We start from the raw sequence: 21,282 nt of genomic DNA, 5'->3' as shown, positions 1-21,282 counted from the left end.
TCTGTGCACAATTGCAGGCCCAGGAGTTTCACTAACCCACTAAGATGCTACTTCCTAGACTTCCTAAACTTTACAGTTTACTCTGCTCCATTGAATTACAATTGCATATCACTTCAATTATTTAAGAAATATCTATATATATTACATTTAAAAACCAAATTTTAAAAACTTGAAAACAGTTACACATTATGAAACTGAAAAGAGCTCCCTATTGTCTTCTGAGTTGGATCTGAAGCGTCAATGCGTTTGATCCACGTTTATCTTGTTCTATGCATTATATTGCAAGTCTCTCTAGACTATAATCGCAGCAAATGTGTCATTTATGAGCAATCAACTCAGCTTGGAAAAGTGTGTCTGCTACTGAATGGTCTCAGTGAGGTGTGCCGTGTGACTGAAAATGTTGGGAACTATCTAGTCTAGACTGCCACTTGCTGCTCTTGACTAGGTGTTGCTGAATGACTGACTCCTGAGACTTCTGAGGATTTAAAAGATGGTCTGCAAGTTCAGAGTATACAAAAACACCTAAGCTGGCCTGAGTTTTCTCAGAACTAAAGATGAGGGTGAACTTGGACATTAATTTTCCATGATTCACAGAGTTGCTAAAGGTTTTTCAGAAATACAATGTGTTACTGTATAAAGATTGCAAGAAAGCAATTTTTTTGAAATCGCAATACTTACTAACATTTAAGGATGTCTTCTTTGATAGGCTGAGAAGCTGATTTCTTGTATTCCACATATATTAAGGGAACAAATTTGAAGCCAGAACAATTAGGATGACCAACCAATATTATTCTAGACTATTAATATTATTACTGTGAAGTGTGAAGAAATGCACAGCATATAGTGTATATATAACTTATATAATTGTGTGTAATACAACTGAGAAAGTTTCACTTATACCAAGTTTTATTTATACTTTTTCACCAATACCCTATGACCACATTTAGCATGTTTCGTAAATGAATCTGATTTGATTATCAAATCACTTTATCTGCATGCAAGAGTGATGAGTCATTTTTGTCAAGTCTGAACAAGTATTATCTGCAAAAAATCGATTTTTAAGTAAGAAACATACACATTGAAGTATTTACAACTTTATCTAGTAATTCGCATGTGAGAAACATTAAAAGCACTTTAAAAGAGACACAGATATAAACAAAATCAAACATCAATAAACAGTAAGACAGTTAAACTGAACCAGAAGGAAATGCAGGAGTTTAACATTTCCAGACTGAATTTAAAAGTGCTGACAGAGTCCATCTCTTATGTACTTAGGAAGGACATTCCACCTTCACAAAATGCATCACCACCAAAGTTTCAACATTTTGAAATAGGAATGATTAGATAAGCAGAGTCTAGAGATCAACTATGAGGAAGGTAAGCTTCGAGCATGTCACTAAGGTTAACCAGAACTAAGCCATGCAGGGCTTTGGGTGTGAGTAAGAGAGCTTTAAAAATGCCACAGTCAGTGCAGTGGTATCAGAACAGGTTGTATGTGCTAATAAGCTTGAAATGTTTAAATGACATAGGCAACTGTATTCATAGTACAGCATATTTAAGACTTTCTTATATACATAAACAAATATAGTGCTGCAGAAGTTCTAGAATAGTTCTACAAAAGGCAAGAACTAACTGAGTGATGAGACACCTTAGCAGAGAAAATTATCAGCCCCAAGGGTAAAACTAGGATCAAAGAAGTATTTTACTTAAATACACTGATTCACATACAACATACTGCAATTTTTACCCTCAAAATCTGGTGCCAGAAGAGCTCAGTGTTTATGGCTTCTGTCCTCCTCTTAATTCTATAAGTAATTTAAGTTCTCTCGTACTATGACTAACTTTCTGAGGTCTGCACCAGATCAAAAAAGCACATTAAAAGCTAAACTACTCAGACAATTCAACTACCCTAGGAGAAAAGTAGCCCACCTTGGTAGAGTCTGAACTGTTCAATAAATAAATTGAGTAATAAATTGTTCATTTCTTAATAAACCCAGAAGCAGAAAATTATCTGAATAATTAAGGATTAGGTGGAGCAAAATCTGGAATGGAATGGTAGTGTCTAGGCTGATGACCCCTGCTTAAAGAACACATTTTTGTCAAAACTACTTTAAAGCCTTTTCCCTAAGATAGTAAACGCAGCCTACATAGTTTCTCTACCACACAACTGCGAACTCTGGGAGCTGCTGGGCAATTGTCAGCTTAATGTATTGTCAGCAAGAGAGTGGGATTGTTCCATGAATCGATGCTTACTCTCCAATAACTATGTGCCTCACACTTATGTCAAAAGGTAAGGAGCTCAAAAGTGAGTCCGGGTCCAAGGAAAAAATCCTTTGCCCCCCATTACCCCACAATCACCCTGAAGCAGGGGGCCACGTTCCTCAACAACTCCTGATCCCTAATCTGGAGTATGTGAAACAGAAAAAAGCAGATGACAGATAAAAATAATAATGACAATCGGACAGGAATGAAGCAAAAATTACAATCTTCTAAAAAACTGTAGCTAAAAAATCTTAAAGCAATAAAGTAAATTCTTACTAAACTATGTTTTTGTACAATAATGTTATTGTGTTGACTACCTTTGATGGCAAATGTTATCTATTAAGGTGTCAGCACCAAATAAAAGTCACTGTTCTCTCTTCAATAACTATAATTTTGCTGCCAATGGCTATCTGCTTCTCTAGGAATCCTAGGCATGTGTAGCACAAGGCTTCCAAGAACAGTCATTTCAGATGGATGTCTGACTTGACAAGAGGTTTGCAGATAAACACTGTCTGCTAAGCACTAGCTCTCTAAACTGGTGCTTATAAGTGTGGCATCAGCCCTTTTTACAATAACTGGCCCTTAGAAATAACAAGAGTAACATGTCCGGTCTTAAAATGAGCAGCCTGTTAACTATATTGATCCACAAATTATCATCTACAATACACGCCTGTTATATTAATACTGCATTTCGGTTTGCTTGGGTAAAAAAGACGCAGGATATCTGCTCCTGTGACTATTGAATCAGATCTTACATTTAAAAAAACCCAAATGGGTTTAATTTACAGATTTAAAAACAGCAATATAAATAGTGAATCACATTACTTAGGCTTTACAACCTCTTGACTGGACCAAAGAAAGCAAATGACTTAAACGGAGACAACAGAAAATTAATTGAGCATAACTTAATTACAGTGATTAATAAATTAGTTTTGACTTTCACAGATTTCATGCCTGTAGAAACCGCTGCAGTCTCAAATGAGAACAGTAAGAAATGACTATATTATATGACTGTTTTTTACATATATTCTTTTCTAATGAACACTATAAGATCAATCATAGCTAATGGCATCACGCAAAACGAATCTAGTTTCGCATGACATGTAGGCCTAAAGGGATTTATTCTCCTACTTTCTTATCCCTCACCTTTTACAAGTTGATTAAATTAAAACCACAAAGCAAACATGGGACTTTGACATCGGCAATAAGCAATAATGGGAAGAATCTAAAGCAACCACTGCACATTTCAGAATACGTACATAGTTAAAAACATGGTTTCTGAAAATCCTCCACACACCCACAAAAGAGTCCTGCAAAGATCTAAAGTGGGATTACCTTCTACAGTTATTCTATACACTATTACAAATTGATGATCTTATTATCCATTTAAAAACAAATTTGGCTACACAGATTTAAACAGGACACAATTTCTGTGTACTCATCCATACAATAAACTATTCCTCCCGTGAATGAACTTTAAAACTCTTTTAAAAAGACTGGATCAGTGAGTACACAGAGCTCCAGTGACATTATGAATCATACTGCTTAAACTTCCGGAGTGCAACATCACTAAATCCTTGCAACCAAGTATAAACTTTATGTGGTTCGTCAGGTGTCTCGTTATTTTAATGTATTTAAATCTGTTTAAGCATGATTTTAGAAGACTGATATTTAACCTACACTCGCTCCAATAAATACAAGTCTTAAAACACATTCTGCTGGAATGTACTGAAATCAAATGCAAATTGACTTATCCTAGATTGCGTGAGTTGAGTTATTCAATACAAATTCCGGACAATGAAACTACACATCCCCTCACGTCTACACGGTCTCTTCCAGGAGCCAGCGACATGCACCTGCTGCCTCCAGATGCCGCGGCGATAAAAAGCCGATCGGCCACCAAGACGACCCACTGGCTGCCCAGGCAAAAGTTAATCTTTTATTAATGACAGTGGTACTGCAGGCGTCTAGGCTTACACTAGCGGCAGCTCGGGAAAGGCACTGCTCGGCCCAGGTCGAACACAAACCTCGCCAAACTTAAAAACACCCTCTTCTTTCTGGCTGGGATACAACTGTAGCTGCCGCGCACAATTAAAGCTGTTCGTAACAGCCAAAAAATGCGACCCCTTTAACTACAAACACAACTGGCTATGCGACGTAAAAATGTTTCCAAATCATCCATTTACCTGCGTAGAAACGTATCATACAGCCTATTTCGGCGTCCATCCCTTCTTCCTGCACCCTCCACGGGTCTTTAAATCCCAGTTTAAAGAGGTAGTCATTCTGTATCTGAAGGGGCTTTTCTTCGGGCTCCAGCCGCCTCGCTGCTTCGCCGTGCAGCTGGACGAACAATGTCGGGGCAGAGGAGCAGCGGTCAGACCCCAACTCCGCTGTCCAGGTGGAGGTGTGCCTGGCGGCGCCCTTGCCTGTCAGGCTGGGCCGGGGCTGACACTGGCCGCCGCTACAGGGAAGTTTGGCCGAGCTGAGCGGGTCGTGTCTGACGCCTGGTCCCCTGTCAGCCACCGCTCCGTTGGGAAGCTCACAGCCGCACAGCCTGTTGCTGACTGCGTTGTTGTTGTTCGAGATGGCGCTGCCGCTTTCTCGGGCAACCTGCTGCAACTCTTGGGCAATGGAGCTGGGCAGCTGACTGTCCAGATCCAGCTCGTCGGAGGAACTCCCGAAACCGTCGAGCCCCTCCGGTGCGCTGTCCAAGCTCGGGCTGAGGCTGGTGGAGGTATCCGTACCCAGGATGATGCCATCGCTGAACGAGTCCCGGTGGTCGGCGAGCTGGGCCGCAGCGCTGAGCTCCTCGCAGGTGCTGCTGTCCACATCCGAAGGAGAGTTTGGTCCGCAACTTTCCTCTGCGCCGCGTACAAGCGCGGCATCGGCGGCAGGTGACATCAAGTCGACGTCGGCGTTTGAATTGGTATCCGAAGAAGGGCTGGTAAAATTCTTCCGCTCCGACTGCGGGTTTACTCTGGAAGAATCAGTCTCCAGTTGCTGCCGCTTGTGGCTCTTTCTGCTCTCCGCCAGCGGCAACCTCAGCCTTTCTCCCGGAGGGGATGCCAGGCCTTCCCTGCACTCCGCATGTTTCGCGGAGTTGAAATGACCAAGTTGGTCAGGACCGTCCGCCACTTCCACGACCTCCGGGCTGGCACTGGGGGAGCGCAGCCTCTGCTGGGCACCGCTGCCCACCGGTCTGCCGTTGCAGGTGCCGTTTAAGTCTGTCGTGGGGCTCCCTTTGCCGACCAGTTTCACCACGGCTCCTCCTTTGCTGCCGAGTTGGTTCAGCCGCCGCGCTATCTCCCCGGCGCTGGTTTCCAGTGTGCACAAAACTGGCCTGAGGTACGAGGGCACAAGTTTGTCGTGGACGTGTAAGCAACCCCGCTGGAGGTCCGCTCTCACCCATTCCCGATCTGCCGGCTGCAGTTGCATGACCTGACGGTGCCTCAGTAGCATCTTTCGATCCAGGCTCCGTGTGCTCAGGGCGGAGGACGAAGCGGAGCTCATGTGGTTCCCGGAGGAGGCAGAGGCAGAGGCTGCAGCTGCAGCTGCAGCCGAGAGATTTCTCTTCAGTCGTCTCCTCCTGAGCAGCAGTGAGTTAGTGTTACTGGCCAAACCTGAAGCACTCGTGGTTGCAGGAAGAGAAGGATTTGTACTAGTTGTACCAGTGGCCGCTTGAACCTGATGATTTCCATTGCTGGTTGCTACGTGAAGGAGAGGGGCAGATGTCCCTCGAAGACCCCCACTCTCCGCTTTCGACCCGCCGCCTCCGCCATCATCCACCGCCGCTGCAGCCCCACTACCAGCGGTGGTGAAGCTGGATCCTTTCTTCAATTTACCGGCATTGCTTATTTTGCCAGTTTCAGAGTCCGAAGCAGCTGTCCCGACCGCTGTGGAAGAGCTATCCAGTGCCAACCTGCCGTCCAACACCACAGCCCGCGCACTTTCCATTTTACGCGAGTGGAAATAAGGAAGAAAATACACTTAATGTGTTAATTAAAAAAATAATACACAAGCAAAACTGCGCAGGCTGGCCACTCACTCCGGGTCTTACGCCATTGTAAATCCAGTTGGTTCGTTTCTTGCTTTTCTCAGAGCCGCTCGGCAGCTGCCGAAACCGCCATCATGGAGACTGTGGCAGGAGAAACTCAAGCGTAAGTAAAAAGCAAAGGGGGGCGCGTCAGTCCCTCATTAATTATAAAATTATATGCGGGAATATTAAATGAATGTCGACAGACATCCTACGTCAGCGGAATTCTGTTTATATTCATAAGGTGACATCTTAAAGAGGAGGGTCTAAAATGTGGGAGGCTGTTTCGAAAAGAGCTTTGTGGAAACATCTTTCGTTTTCCGACACTGCCCCCCTCAGGAAAGGTGGAACGATTCAAGAAGAAAACGACATTCTAAAAGTCGTCAGAAACTTTCTATTTCGTAACCATGAACGTGCTGTGTTTTTTTACACCTGCTTAATGTTTCGGTTGTGAAGAGTTTTTCAGGTGTGTGATCGTATTGTTTTCATCTCGAGATCTTCTTGTTCTAATTGTTAAAATAAGCTAAAAGCATTCAGTGTTTTTAAAAAAAACTTTAACGCTTGAAACCGCTTTGGTAAAAAATTGTTAGGACCCAAACTCATACACTAAAAACAACAACGAAGACCATTTTACAGATGTGTGAATGCTAGTGGACTGTTCTGGTACATAATATAACGCAACGTTTGCTTATCTTATCTTTTGCGTAAAGACGAGCCATTTTAATGTTTTCAGTTGCAGAAAGAGTAAATATGTAAAAGCATGAATATCGGTACACAACTTGCTCTCTCAAAACCAGATAACCTTGAAAACAACCTGGAGACAACCCTGGAAAACTGGAATATTAAAGAAAGTACAAAAAATATTTTACGACATCCAGACAGCAGCAAATGTCATAGAGCAGTCAAGCTATTTTAGCGGTCAAAGTTGAAAGTAGCTTTTAAATAACTATATTGAGGATTGATAGGCGTAAACATTACAGATCTTGCTCTGTGACCTTCCTGTACCCTTTGACAAAGACAACTGCAAAGCCCTTGCTGTTAAGGGTACATTTTATATTAATATACTAGTATGTTACCAACATGTAATGAAAAACCTCAAAGATATAAAAAACATTACTTAGATCTTTCAATGTTTATTTGTTATGAATGAAAGTCTTTCTTTTGAAGCCCATGCATTTTAGAATTGGTTATACACTGTCGGTTACAATTGAGATACTTGCATAAGAGTAGCTACAGACAAAAAAGAATCCTGCTTCTTTGGTTTCCAGTAGTTAGTCGGTCTCAGTCTACTCCTGCCATTTCTTGAATGATACTCGTGAGGTGAGCATCCTTCCGGACCTCCACATGACCCTGTGTGGCATCTTAACGTCTGGCCTTATACTTGTGGCACCAATAAATCATACTTATATGATCCAGCTCAAAGTAGTCCGTTTGACTGACCTAATCAAACAAAACCCTTCTGTAAACTGTATAGTTTTAATACTACTTAAAGTTTTAGTAGTTCACTATATATCCAAGCATCCTTGATCTTTTTTTAAATCCCTTCTGCGAGTTCTTTACAGGAGGATAATAATCAATTATACCTCAACAGATCAAATATCGAAATACACTTTCTTGTTGAAATTAATCATTTCTTCGTTAAAACAAAGTTTAAAGTAGCCGCCCACATTTAAAGCTCCGTGAAGTTAATACTTGCGGCAGCCTGTTGCACTCAAATACGTCTGCACTTTGATAGGACATCACAAGATGCCATTTACAGTGCAGGTGAGTAATTGCTGCTGTATATCAAGAGACCGGGTGTCAAAGAATATGAAACCAGCTTGTGACTGTGCACGACGTTTTCTTTCTCGTGAACCACCTCGAACTGTTTAGGGACTGGTGGAGGTTGTTTTGAGCGACATCCAAACATCCATACGTTATTAGCAAGATCCTGGTAAGGATCGGAGCAGCACGGCCTATCCCTGAAACATTAGCAGCAAAGCATAAATATATCTCGGATTCCGAGTGATACTTTAAGATATGCGTTAGGAGTACGTTTGACATTAGTGACATCTAGTGGTTAAGATGAGAAAGAAAAAGAACATTGTTTTTCCGAAAGTTTCAGAACGTTAATTCTTCATTCTAAATTATATTTTTTAAATACTTAATTTTATATGTCTCATCTCATATAAAGTAAAAACACAACCTTTACCATTACAAAATAAATACAAGATATTTAATGAAAATTCAACGCTTAAAACATACTGTTATCAGTACGATTCTAAAAGAGCACAAATATAGGCTTTCAGATAACAAAAGGCCCTTAAGCACTTTTGGAAGAGAATTCCAGCCTTGATGTATAAAAGCAGAATGCACCATCATCACAGATTAATTTAAAAAGGGGGTAAGTTAGAAAATCATAGACAACACACTGCAGACTATAAAAGACATGCCACTAATGTAAACTGTAGTAATATCCTTCACAGCCTCATATGTGAGAAGGAGAATTCATTACTGGATTCCAAAGGGAGCCTACTGTATACAGTAAAGTGATACTTAAACAGATGTTACCTACTTACTGGATCTGTGTATGTGCATCACTATGATGCATTATGTGCATTTTTTATTGCAATTGAAAAAATGTCAGCTGATGACTGCCTAGGCTGTACCCCAGTCTACACAATTCAGTAGGTTGGTGGGTTCTTTTGACTTACCTCAACACATTAAGGAATTCAAGCACTTTATTAAGCACTGCATACCCACACTTCCAAATTAAAGGTAGCTGAAAAGCCTCAAGACACTACAGCAAAAGTATAATGGCTTCTGGTCTACCGTTCAAAGCAGAGGACCAAGTATCACCTCTCCTCTCCCTTATGGGTACCAGAGCCATGGTAGAGCACCAGGGTATAGCTGCTGAGCTGCTGTAGCTCTCAGGAAGCTCTCTCTCCTACAGAGTCCCCTCTCTCAGCAGAGGAAGTAAATTTGGACAGGCCATCTGCTTATGGGAAGATCTGTTGGTGTAGGGCTGGGTATGGTACAGTTGTTTCTTCTCTTAAGTTGGTGAACCTATTTTTCCCATAAATTGGTGCTGTTTGTACCAGTTTTAATTCAAGGTGTGTGTCCTTGAGCCCTTCAGTCCTGAAAACCCTCTGAATCTGGGGGGCTACATTATATCTGTATGATTTTAATTTAACCGATATTCTTGCCAGATAAGATCACACACAGACCAAATAGTGATTCGTCGGGACCTACCAATATATAGGTCTTTGACAGTATGCTACATAACTGAGGTAAGAGACCCAAACACACACCCTCAAACCTAGGGACAGTTTTCCCAGAAGCCATTTATTCTAGCAGTATGTCTTTGGACTATGGGTGGAAACCAGAGCACCCAGAGAAAACCTATGCAAACACATGGAGAACATTCAAACTCCACATAGATAGCACCCCAGGTTCAGAATTGAACCCAGGGCCTCAGAGCTGCAAGGTAGTGATGTTAAGCACTGCTCTACCATGCCACCCCAACGCTGAAGCAATGTTGCTTAAGTTGTGTTTTTTTTTCTGATTAAGCTTGTGGTCCCTGCAGCCAGGTGAATGTTGGTTACCACAGTGTACAACCCATAAAAAAACGTTTTCCTATAATTAACTATTATATACATTAGTGCCATAAAATATGTATTTTAACACTGTTCACTTACAAATATCTTAAGATTTAAAAAGTAATGTCCTGGTGTCCCCATTTTGTTTACCATTATATTGTTATGCTTTTTAAATGTTGGTTAAATGAAAGCAGAGTTTGATTCAATATTATGTGACATACAGTATGTTACACTGCCAACATCCAGGCAATTAGCAAAAAATACTTGGAAATGATTGGAATAATTAAAATTACTTTTTGCTTTTCATCTAACTGTTGGAAACTGGCTATATGAAAGAAACACTGTGTGAAACGTAAAACTACTGGAAATACTAGTAATGCCAAAGACCTGAAGAGTGATGATCTTGAATTTTATTGTAACCCTTTTCTATTCACTGATTTAGTAGCATATTACACTATAATGTTGCCTTCTAATAAACTTGGAAATAATATATCATGGGTAACCTTGGCCTTTTTTTCTCTCTCTGTGCTTCAACTCTCATTCTCCAAAATATATCATGATCATCATCATCACATCTCGTTCACTTACTTAACTAAGTGTAACTACTAACTACTCATTGGTGCAAGACAGGATATATCCTAAATGGGACCCCAGTCCATCACAGGGCACATGTGGACACAGACATGCACACACTCACACCAGCACCAAATTTACAGAAGCCAATTAACCTACCAATGTTTCTTTGGACTGTGTGAGGAAACTCAACATAGGAGAACTCTAAATCCACACCGGTAGCACCCTTGGAACTGGGTGCTGTGAGGCAGCAATGCTAACAACAGTGCCACCACGCTGCCCTTTAAAATAAGTACCCTATGTCAAAAGAAACATGATTAAATTTGATTGGTGAGCAGCAGCCTGATCATTCAATGTAACACCTTCATTTGAATACCCTTTAAAAAAATATTACATTATCAATGTGTTGACATTCTGCATTCTGACAGGAAAGTTGATTCACCTGCAGGCACTGTGCAACCATGCCTCCCTCTGGTGGTTCAGAATATTAATGCTCTGCTTGGACAATGCTCGATGCTTTGGTATGGAATTTAGTACTGATCCTAGCTTGACACTTCAGCTTTGTTCTTGTGTTCTTGCTTACTTCTCCCTGGATACTTGACCCTTGCTTTGCCCTGACCACATATCTGGGTTGGCTGCTTTAAACTTTCTAAGCTTGTTTCCCATGCTATGAACCTTGCATCGACTATGATTTTAGATTTGCCCTTGTGCACTGACTGTATTTTTCCGGCTTTGAACCACATTTGCTTTTGACCACTGATCTGAACTGCTTGCCTGAAGCATGCTCTGCCTATGTCCCTTGTCTGCTATCACAGCACTCTGCCTACAGCTCTCTCTTGCCCTGCAGGGGGGTTCACTTTACCTTATTTCCACCTTACGCAGAGCGTGTGGCACAATGGAATGTAGATAACCGAGTACATGGATAAGTTGTTGAATAAAAACAGATGTGAGTATTTATCAGGTCATTCAATAGGTACATAGGTAATATCATATAATTTAATCACATATAAAAAATATAATTGAATTGATAACATTTTAACTTAATTTGCATAACGTTCAGTGCAGCTGGAATTTGTATTCAAATTAGTATTATAAGGCTGTCCTAGAAAACACATTTTGGTTTTAGTGTTAAACTTAATTACAGAAAACAAATTATCTCAGAAAAGTCCTTGAATAGTCCTATTTAAAATAAAGCAAAATGATGAGACTAAATTAAACAACAGCATAAAAAAATCAGTTTTATCAATCCTCATCCTTAATCTGTTACAGTGAACCAGAAATCACAAGCACAAGACTACACCATCTCAGGACACACATGGGAGAAGCTTTAAAAAACAAACTAACCTGGACTTCAGACTGTAATCACTGTTTCAAAAATGGTCACATCTTTAATTGTTCCAATCGTCATTTTACTTTCAAATGTTACATGGGAAATAAAAAAAGCATAAGGCAATTGGCTTTTTTATTTTATTGCTGTTAATTCCAGAAAAAAAATCAAAAAAATTGCATAAAATCCAAATTTGTTCTAGAAATATAATTGACCTTTCCAGTACATAATAACATTTAGATATCAAAGAATACAGTAAACATACAACTGAAGGTAACAATATACCTCCTTATATACAGTACAGTATCTTAAATCTTAAAATAAGTTCAGCAAATAACAACTGGCAGGTTTATATATACAACAGTCCTTAAGGATTGCATGGTTCTCCACCCACTAAACTTACTAAAGTAACTGCACATTATGGTCCAAATATCTTGCTTCTTTTTTGAGGTTCATCAAAATAAATTCATTTTCCCCCTCACATTTTAATTTCAATACAGTAATCTCTCTTTTGTCACCATTACAACCTGGAAGGGTTCCTATAGTAATCCAGAAAAGAAGAAAGCTTTTGTAAATCAAGTCAAACCACTCATCATTTTTAATCCCTAAGCAACTAATCAAGAACCTAAGAGATAATGTTTTTGAGATACACACATACACACATAAATACTAAGGGCTTAAGTAAGCCCACGGTCACGGGACTGAGCATTGCAACACTGCCATGGCCTAGACAATTCCAGGACATGGACTCCAATGATCACCAAGAGAGTGTTAAACCCGGGTTTTGAGGATTCCGAATACAAATTCGCACCAGGAATTTGCTTTTAACTTTCAGATTAAGACTGCTGATCTCATCCACACAATGTCTTGGATGGAATGACATACATGCCATAACACTTTGTTCCATCTGAGGTGTAATGTGACACATTTTGTCTGTGAAAATTCACTCCATATCAGGTAATAAGTATGGACAATTCAACACCTTATGTAGGCTTTGATGTAATTCTACACAGTCCTTAAAAACTGAGTTTGCTCAAAATTGGAATTTCCATTGTAGCAATATATAAGCGGGTTTGTGTTCACAAATCACTCACTCATTTAGTGCACCGACTGTATGGTTTCAGAGTAAACACCCAGTCTTTCAAAGTATATGTGTATATGCAGATATCTGTACATATAATCAGATCTTGTGCTGCATGAGACTAAAACATCTTCCGTTTTCAGAATGTTTTGCTTTAGGATAGCTACTGCAGGCCTGTTCAGACCCTTATAGATGACAATTATTACAGGGACAATTTATTCAGCCACAGTTCTTATTCCTATTGTTTCACGAGGTGGTAAAATAACCAAGCGATTGTCCACAATTGCACCACCAGGTATAAAGAATCTGCAGCACATCATTAACAACAGAATACTGGATGGACAGCAGCAGAACACAATGTTATGCAGTAATAATCTCCCAATCTGTTCACCTTAGGACTGCCTCAGTGCACTTAGGGAACTAAAGAACTCCTGGAAGCAATAGTGCATATTGGCCAATAAAAACCACAGCAGCATCAAACATAATGACATGACGTAGACATGATTAATAACTTCTTAGTACATGTTTCACATTCTATTTAGTGGCAAATGCTTTTGAAATGACTTCTCATAGCAAGATACTACCAATTTCAGTTAACTTAAGAAATTAAAAAATAATACCTTGTACATTCAATACACTGCTGCAGAAAAAAATCAAAGCTTTATATATTTATACATGAAATCATTTATCTATGACACTAAAACAAAAAAATATCTTAAGAAATGACTGTGGCGTCTTGAATGTTTTTTATACAAACAATATTCCTTACACCATTCACACTTTCTCCTTAATTTAAGATTTCAAATAAATATAAAATTTTTTGTTAATTAGCTGCTCTAACAAAGTCCTTAAAATGTTTTTTCCTTTTGTTACAAAATTCATTCGCATTTTTTACCCTTAAAGTCATCCCCCCATTTTTACCCAACATTTTCTTCAACAAGGTATAGAGGCACTCAGATATCCTAATGTTTTTTTTATGTTTATGACCATATTGCTACTAAAAGGAAAATTATCTACAAAATGCTGTGGTGATGAACCTATGAAGGTTTACATACATAGACTGCAAATTCTTACAGAAAGAAGATAAAGGAAAGGAAGCATAGACCTACTGTGGAAAAAAAAAGAGAATTTTATAATTCCCCCAAGATTTCATTATAACAGATTATTAGCTTCCCCACAGTCCTTTAAGAGACTCGGTGTTGCAGTTTAAGAAAAAAATTAGTAAACATAAGCCGGTGTCTCTTGCCAGTCTTCAGTGCAAAAACCAGAGGCCACGCTGAAGTCTCTGTGGAAACAAGTTTTCCCTCACCTTTAGAAGGTAAGTGTCAGGCACAAGTTCTCAGGTTCCCCAGACCCTCAATAGGTATTAAAAGGAAAACAACGGGCTCACAGGAAACTTTATTTAAGCAAAACAAGAAAACACCTTGATGGCCTTCTGATGCTTCAGTCATTATTATCTAGTGCTTCAGAGTACTTCAGCCGAAAGCCACCTGTAAAAAAAAAAAAAGGAAAGATAGTCATTGTGAAACTGCACGGACAAGAAAGTATTTTTTTTAACAAATATCTTTCAGACCCTACTCCAGCTCTGTTGCTAGTGAAAATATTAAATTGAGAAACATTAGGCCAAGACTTGGTGACATTAAAGATAAAGAAATCTGATTTACATTAGTTACATTCAGTTAATTTACATTGAAAGATAAATAACATTAAACTGTTCATTGCAATCTGTATTTATAGTCCATATCAACATGTACATTTATCCATGCAGTCTATTGTTAAAAGTGGTACGTCTTATTTTACCCATCTCAACTATTTTCAAGCGACTTATTTTACTGTAAAAAATAAAGGTATGGCATTAATACGGCAAACCAAATTTAATGCTCAGATAAATCGCAGATGTGAACCTTTCTTACAGGTTCAGTTTTAGAAATAAATTTAGCAAAAACAGCAAGAATATAGAATGCCTTAATTCTATTCAGTACATTTTGCAGCATGGTGTTGATGTGGTCTATTATGAATTATGTAGGGCTGTAGCCTGAATTAGTTTTTAATTCCATAAAATAATCACTTTCCCAACATACAGTATTTCCTCCAAGATTAACTTGCTCATGTGTAGCTGTGATGTCACAGTATAAAAAAGCTTTTGATCAGTTTTGCACTGGGGCAACTTTCCATGTGCTGTACCTAAGTGGATCCAATTTTCACAACATATGTGATGTGCATTTGTTACATAATTACTTAATTCTCTAACATAGCTGGTTTTAAGGTTTGCAGAGTTTCACCCAAAAATGGTTGTTTCAAATTTGAATGAAACACATGAAAAATTAATTTCCTAAATGTTATTTTTTCATTTGTATACCAAAACAATTAACTGCTGCCCTGGGTTAAACTGACTAAAGGAAGCCTCAAAAGCATTGCAATATTTATTTTATAAAGAATGATCTTTAAACAAGCTGAACACAAACAGTTTGTAATGTATGCCAAGAGTAAACCGATAAAATTATACTGCTCACAGTTTTTGTTTCTGGTTATATTTATGCATTTTAACATCTCACCTCATCTATTTTAATATTTGGTTTGAAGTGCTTACGATAAAACAAAAGTGTCAAGTTGGGGTTAGTTATTAGATGGAAGTTTGTTATTCTAGCAGTTTCAAAGTCCTACATAAAAAAACACTGATGGTGGTTTCTCACCTACTCAGTGTTATCACACTTCACCTCAGCTCACCGAGCTCATTTCTCCAACAATTAGAAAATCCCTGACAAGCAGAACTGGCAGTTGCATTCACCACTGAGAGGGAGATTTCAAGGAATCACCCTGAAACAGTGCAGCGTTTGCCAACATCGGACGTTTTGTGTTGTTTGTTTTAAACAGCTGGACTAGCAAGTAAGCAGCAATGTTGATCAGCAACTGTAGATTTGTGTGCCAAGTAATCAATTAGCAGTTAACTTAGAGACTAAGAGGTTGCTGGCAATAAAATTCCTAGCCTAATATGTGGTACAGAACATATTTGGTGAAGGAGATGCCACACGCTTCCTCTCCAGGTCTCAGTGGTGAGAACGTGTCTCATCACCAGTGAGCAGGCAATGAGAGGTTGTTAGATCAACTGTCGTCACCCATCACAATACTGTGATCTGAGGGGCTGCTTCTCCTTATGCAGCAACCATTTCTAAATATCGTGCTCCTTCTTGCACATGTAATGATTAATGGCTGTGCATGTCTCCATCTCCATTCAATGACATTAGAAAGAAAAGAAGAGCATCATTTATCTTCAGATGGTGGTCCAAACATGGAATTAGACAAGAACTAAAGTGTGTGTAGCTTTCAATAATGCAGATTAACTATGTAACAGCAACAAAACAAGTATGTGAGTTGAAAAACATTTCTAAACAACCCTAATACTTTTTAAGACATGAGGGTATACAGTCAGAATTTGCTACTTGAGTGAAGTTTTTAGTGGAAAAATTCAACATTTTTCTCTAGGTTTTGCCTAACACGGTGAAATGGTTAAGGGTTTTGTTTCTGGTGTTGCTATTCTATTTGATATTCTTGTTGGGGATAAGAAGCAGAGCAATATACCACAGCAATACTGATTTGCATGAAGCAAAACCTTCAGCTCTTTCTTTTTAAAATTAGAATCACATTTTTTTGTTCTACACACCCAGTTTTGGAGTTGCAAATTGTGTGTTTTTTTACATCATGGTTCACAGTTATAAACCGCAAAGGCATAACTGAACACGGAAGTATAGACAGGACACTTCTGAACCTCACACTCATTTATCTTTTTTAATTTAAGGCAACATCTCCACAGCGATGGTTCAGCATTAGCTACACTCGGCAACACAAGAGACAGAGGTCGCAGGAGTCCCTGAGTCACCCTGGCCTACTAAAGCCCCTTCCCTTTTGGAGGCTTTTACTGGCTTAGCTACAAGGAAGGCCACCTCAAGTAAAAAGTAATACAACAGTACCACATATTCTGAGAGTAATAACAAGAGAAGTGAGAGCAGTATAATGTCATCAATGTCCTTAAGAAGATCCTAAAAGTTATAAAAGGGAATTGCTATGGAAACTTTGGTTTAACATTTTTACAGATTTGTTTACTGTATAAAGCAGTTTTTTTAAAGCCCAGTTTTTTATGGATGACTACTACAGAGCAGTACCATATAGTACAGCTGCATTTTTACAATGCATAAAATACAAGTATACAAAAACAGATTTGTTGTATTTGGTATGACCTTCAGCTGTACCCTTTTTGTAAGTAGTGAAGTATATATACATTTCAAAATGCTTTTTTTCCCGCAAACTTGTGTTTTACATGATATTGTGATGCACTGGTTTTAAACTATTTTGTTAGAATTGCACACAGCAAGTATATTAATACTACTGACTTCCTATTGCTTTACAGAAATAAATGCACAAGTCAACTACAGAGCCACAGTCAAATATCTGTAGGCACTGAAACACATGAATCAACTTCTGTTCCTACCATGCTACTAAAAGCTATCAAAGTAGCTTTATAAAACTGAGTTCATAATTTTCATGAAAAATACAGCTTTTTAATAAAACAAAAACAAACTGATAAAGGTGTATCCTGTATGTTTTGCCCGAGATGTTATTCCATTATTGGTAGTCAGATTACAGCCAATAAAAATCAAAAGTTCCACATAGTATGAGTTACATGGTGTATTCAAACCAGGTACCCCTATGTACATAACAACACCTTATGTTTCCATTTCCAGCTCAAACCAATGCATGCAAACAGACCTCAGCAATGTTCTTTTCATTTGATTTCTAAAGCAACTACCAGATCAGCATGTGTGGTTGATGGTGGCCAACAGTGCAGTACACATCTGTCCAAACTGTTCACAGATATGTGAGGTCGAATAAAAGACTAATGCTTAGTGACCAACTTATTGTAAATTGCTACTCTAAAAAATGAGATCAGAAACATTATAAATGTAAATAATTTCTTACTCTCTCATAAAAGGTTCTATATAAATAAACCAAAGTTGGCATTGTGCTATAATCCCATCATACTAAAAAAACATGATTTGTATTGTGTTAATAATCATAATTTGTGACCTCAATATCCATCCATTTTCTAACTGCTTTATCCAGTACAGGCTCACTTGTAGAGTCGAAGCCTAACCCGGCAAGTAACGGGCGCAAGGCAAGATACACCTTGGACGGGACGTCACTTCCTCACAGGCCACATATACTGTAGATACAAACACACACACCATCACACCAGAGACACTTTTACAGATGCCAATTAATCTAGCAGAATATCTTTGGACTGTAGGAGGAGACTAGAGTACCTAAAGGGAACCCGCACAAGGACAGGAGAATATACAAACTCCACCCAGGGGGCCCCGGTGCTCTGAGGCAGCAATGCTAACCACTGATCCACTGCACTGTCCACCTCTAAATAGAAAACACTAAGAAACAAATTCAAACAAATGGTGTGTTGATCCTACCCTGCTAGCCACAAACTAATATCTTTATTTCAAAACGTAACATTTTGTCTCATAATTCAGCTTACATTACTCATAGGACTTTCACAAAATGGTTCTCTTCTAAAGCTAGCAAATAATTTCATTTAACTCTCCTTAAATCATTGAAACTAATCTGAAGTACCGTTGTTTCCTAGAGCGGGCCAACACTAAGAAAATATCCAAAACACATTTTTAGAAAAGCAAAATGGCCAATGGTTGTTTTCTCCCCATAAAAGACAGGAGTTTTCCATGTGCAGCCCTGAAAAGGCACTGTAATGTAGTGCTAAAAAGTCCTGCAACTGAAGGGGGAGTGGTAATGTCTAGATACTGAAAAACCTTTTCTTTTTCTATGGAGGACAGTGTCGTTTGTTTTTTGCACAGAGAATTGTGGAAAGCAATGCGATGCTGGGGGGTGAGAGTGTGGCACAACTGTCCCTTGGCATACCCTTCCCTGGGGTAAGGAATGATTACCTTGCTGTGACGCGTCAATGGAAGGCTGTTTGCAGTCCTGTGCGTAGTGTCCAGTGACCCCACAGTTGTAGCATGAGATGTTGCCATTCTTTTTCATGCCCACTCCATTGTTCGTGCCAGGTACCATGCTGACTGAGGGGTAGACGGGTGAATAGAAACGGCTAAAGGCAGCCATCTGCTGTAGGCCATAGCCTGCCTGGGTACCCAGCACGTGGTCCGAGTGGGTGTGCATGAGGGGGCCACTGGGGTAGGGTGAGGGGGCAGGCGGGAAAAAAGGCAGCTGTGTGGCGCCGTTGCTCTGGTGCGCCTGGTTGAGGTAGCTGCTGTTGCACAGCGAAGTCACGTGGAAAAAGGGTGGGACGCTGAAGACTTGGCAAGGCAGGTGGGGAGGGAAGAAGAAATTGTGCACATGGCTGCTTCCACAGCTGCCACGGCAACCGCAGGCTCCACAGCTCAGCTGCTGAGGGGTAGGCGGCTGCTGCTGCTGCTGCTGCTGCTGCTGCTGTTGCTGCTGTTGCTGCTGCTGCTGCTGCTGCTGCTGCTGCTGCTGCTGCTGCTGCTGCTGAGAGACCCCACTGGAGCTGCCACAGCTGGTGCTGTTGATGTAGGAGGTGCTGTCGCTCTGAGCTGTGCTGTGGGTTAGAGCAGGGCTGGGGCTGGGTGCTGGGCCTGGTGTATGCGTAGGCACAGCAGCTGGCACCATGGTCTTCAACTGACCTACAGCAGGGGTTCCTGTTGTTACCGGGGAAGGCAGCATGGAGCTGGGAACAGACAAGCTGAAGGAGGGAGGTAGACCAGAGGGTAGGGGTACCCCAGGGGGTTTGGCGTGCGGCTCAGCAAGAGGCAGCCCAGAACCCAGGGCAGGCTCCGTATTTGGATAGGTCGGCTGGTGGGGAGACACGTAGGAGGGGCCCGGAGATATCATACTAATGGCACCCACAGGAGGCTGGTGCGGGGAGGCACTGCTGCTCTCGGAGGCAGCTTGCGGGGCACCTGTTTTGAAGCGTTGGATGAGGGGCTGCAGAGCTAGGGTGCCAGGCTGTGGAGGCAGGCCCAGTGGGGAGGGGTTAAAAGGTGGAGGAAGCGGGACAGGCTCCAGGAGTTGCTTCTCAGATTCTCCCGCAGCCACAGGGCTAGGCAGGTCCATAGGGGCTGGCATTATTAATCCTCCAGCTGTCTTGCCATCAAGGATCTGTTGAGGAACTGCACCCTCTGTCTTGGTTGCTCCATTCTGGACCACATACTGCATGGGGTGCATGAAAGAGAGCTGAGTGAACTTGGAGGCACTAAGCGGGCTCTCTGGCCTTGCCACTCCGTCTTTAAGCATCACTGGAAGCAGCGGGCGCACTGTTGCAACAGCTGCACCAACAGCACTCTTGGGAGAGAGGAAGCTGTCTGCTTTGTCTTTGCTGGAATCGTCTGAGTTACTGTCAGTGTCTACCCAAAGAGAAGAGAACAACAGTCGCTCCGTGTTAGTCCAGGAGACCAGTTACACTGTAAACACTGTACTTAAACGTTTCCCACCTTCTTGTTACTAACACAATATCATTGACAACGCTGTTTAAAACACTCAAAACATTTTTATAACATGTTTTTTACTCAAAATATTTTGTAGTACAAGTAAAACATGCATTTCTTTTTAGGAACATCTGTGTACAGACAAACATCTGACTTGCAAGAAATGTGACAATAGGATATTTTTTTCATATTGTTTTTGCAACAAAATCAGAGTGGGTATAAGTAGGCTAGCACTGCCAGACACACTGGCCATTAAGACATTTGTTGCCTTTATGTTGTGCTGGAAAGAATATAATTTATATACAATAACAATGTTGCAGGTATTACAAACCAATACAATACAACTGTAACTATGCTATGCATGAAGAAATTTTCTATGTAAAAGAACTGTCATGAAGAGAATTAAAAAATGAGGAACTGCCTGTGATCGATGGGTAGTCACCCAATAGAGCTAAGCTCCATCTACTGCCGATTGTGATTCTTGAATTAACACTGCTAAGCACAAGAGAGACTGACAGGAAAGTTAAGGTGTCTATCACAGTCTATTTTACTCCCTAGTTTATTAACTAGGGAGTAAAATCAACCTTAATTAATGGTGAAGTCCTGCTGTACTTTGCCAAGTTAGCGGACAATCTGAGAAGCTATAAAAAGGTTTTAGTGGTAGGCAACATTCTTATATTGTGACTTGTTCAACATTTTGTTGGGTTTCTTTTACATTTATTGCATTTTTTTATTTATTTGTATATGATAAAGGGGCTAACTAAACTATTTCAGATGTGAAATATTGTCTATTGTCATATGGCATTTCATAATTTCTTTAGTATGTTAAACAATGCTTATTTAAATACGTTATTCCATTTACTTTTAGATTGCTTTTATAGAAATGTAGTTCAACAAATCCATCCATAATAGTAATAACTGAATTATTCCAGTTTAGGTCCACA

General features: G+C 40.1%; 2 protein-coding genes across 6 annotated transcripts in view; both read right to left on the bottom strand.

The window, feature by feature from the left end:
- The window catches only part of phlpp1 (PH domain and leucine rich repeat protein phosphatase 1), a 112,402-nt gene extending 105,918 nt beyond the window's left edge, over positions 1-6,484 (bottom strand). The window contains exon 1 of the mRNA XM_088642935.1: positions 4,449-6,484. Within this exon, the coding sequence (XP_088499061.1) occupies positions 4,449-6,216 (1,768 nt within the window). The 5' untranslated portion in view covers positions 6,217-6,484. The remainder of the gene's footprint in view (positions 1-4,448) is intronic.
- Positions 6,485-11,899: 5,415 nt separating this feature from the next.
- zcchc2 (zinc finger, CCHC domain containing 2) overlaps positions 11,900-21,282 on the bottom strand; it is a 65,470-nt gene continuing 56,087 nt past the window's right edge. For 2 of the 5 annotated variants that reach the window (XM_088642932.1, XM_088642930.1), the window contains exons 13-15: positions 18,821-20,257; positions 17,937-18,072; positions 11,900-14,344 (exon numbers count right to left, since the gene is read on the bottom strand). In XM_088642932.1, the coding sequence (XP_088499058.1) occupies positions 17,999-18,072; positions 18,821-20,257 (1,511 nt within the window). In that variant the 3' untranslated portion in view covers positions 11,900-14,344; positions 17,937-17,998. The remainder of the gene's footprint in view (positions 14,345-17,936; positions 18,073-18,820; positions 20,258-21,282) is intronic. The other 3 variants (XM_088642934.1, XM_088642931.1, XM_088642933.1) reach the window with 3 other exon arrangements.

Source organism: Lepisosteus platostomus, chromosome 8 (assembly GCF_059453375.1).
Source record: "Lepisosteus platostomus isolate fLepPlt1 chromosome 8, fLepPlt1.hap1, whole genome shotgun sequence".
Lineage (NCBI taxonomy): Eukaryota > Metazoa > Chordata > Actinopteri > Semionotiformes > Lepisosteidae > Lepisosteus > Lepisosteus platostomus.
The sequence above is the reverse complement of the archived record's forward strand: the minus strand, read 5'-3'. Positions and strand labels throughout refer to the sequence as shown.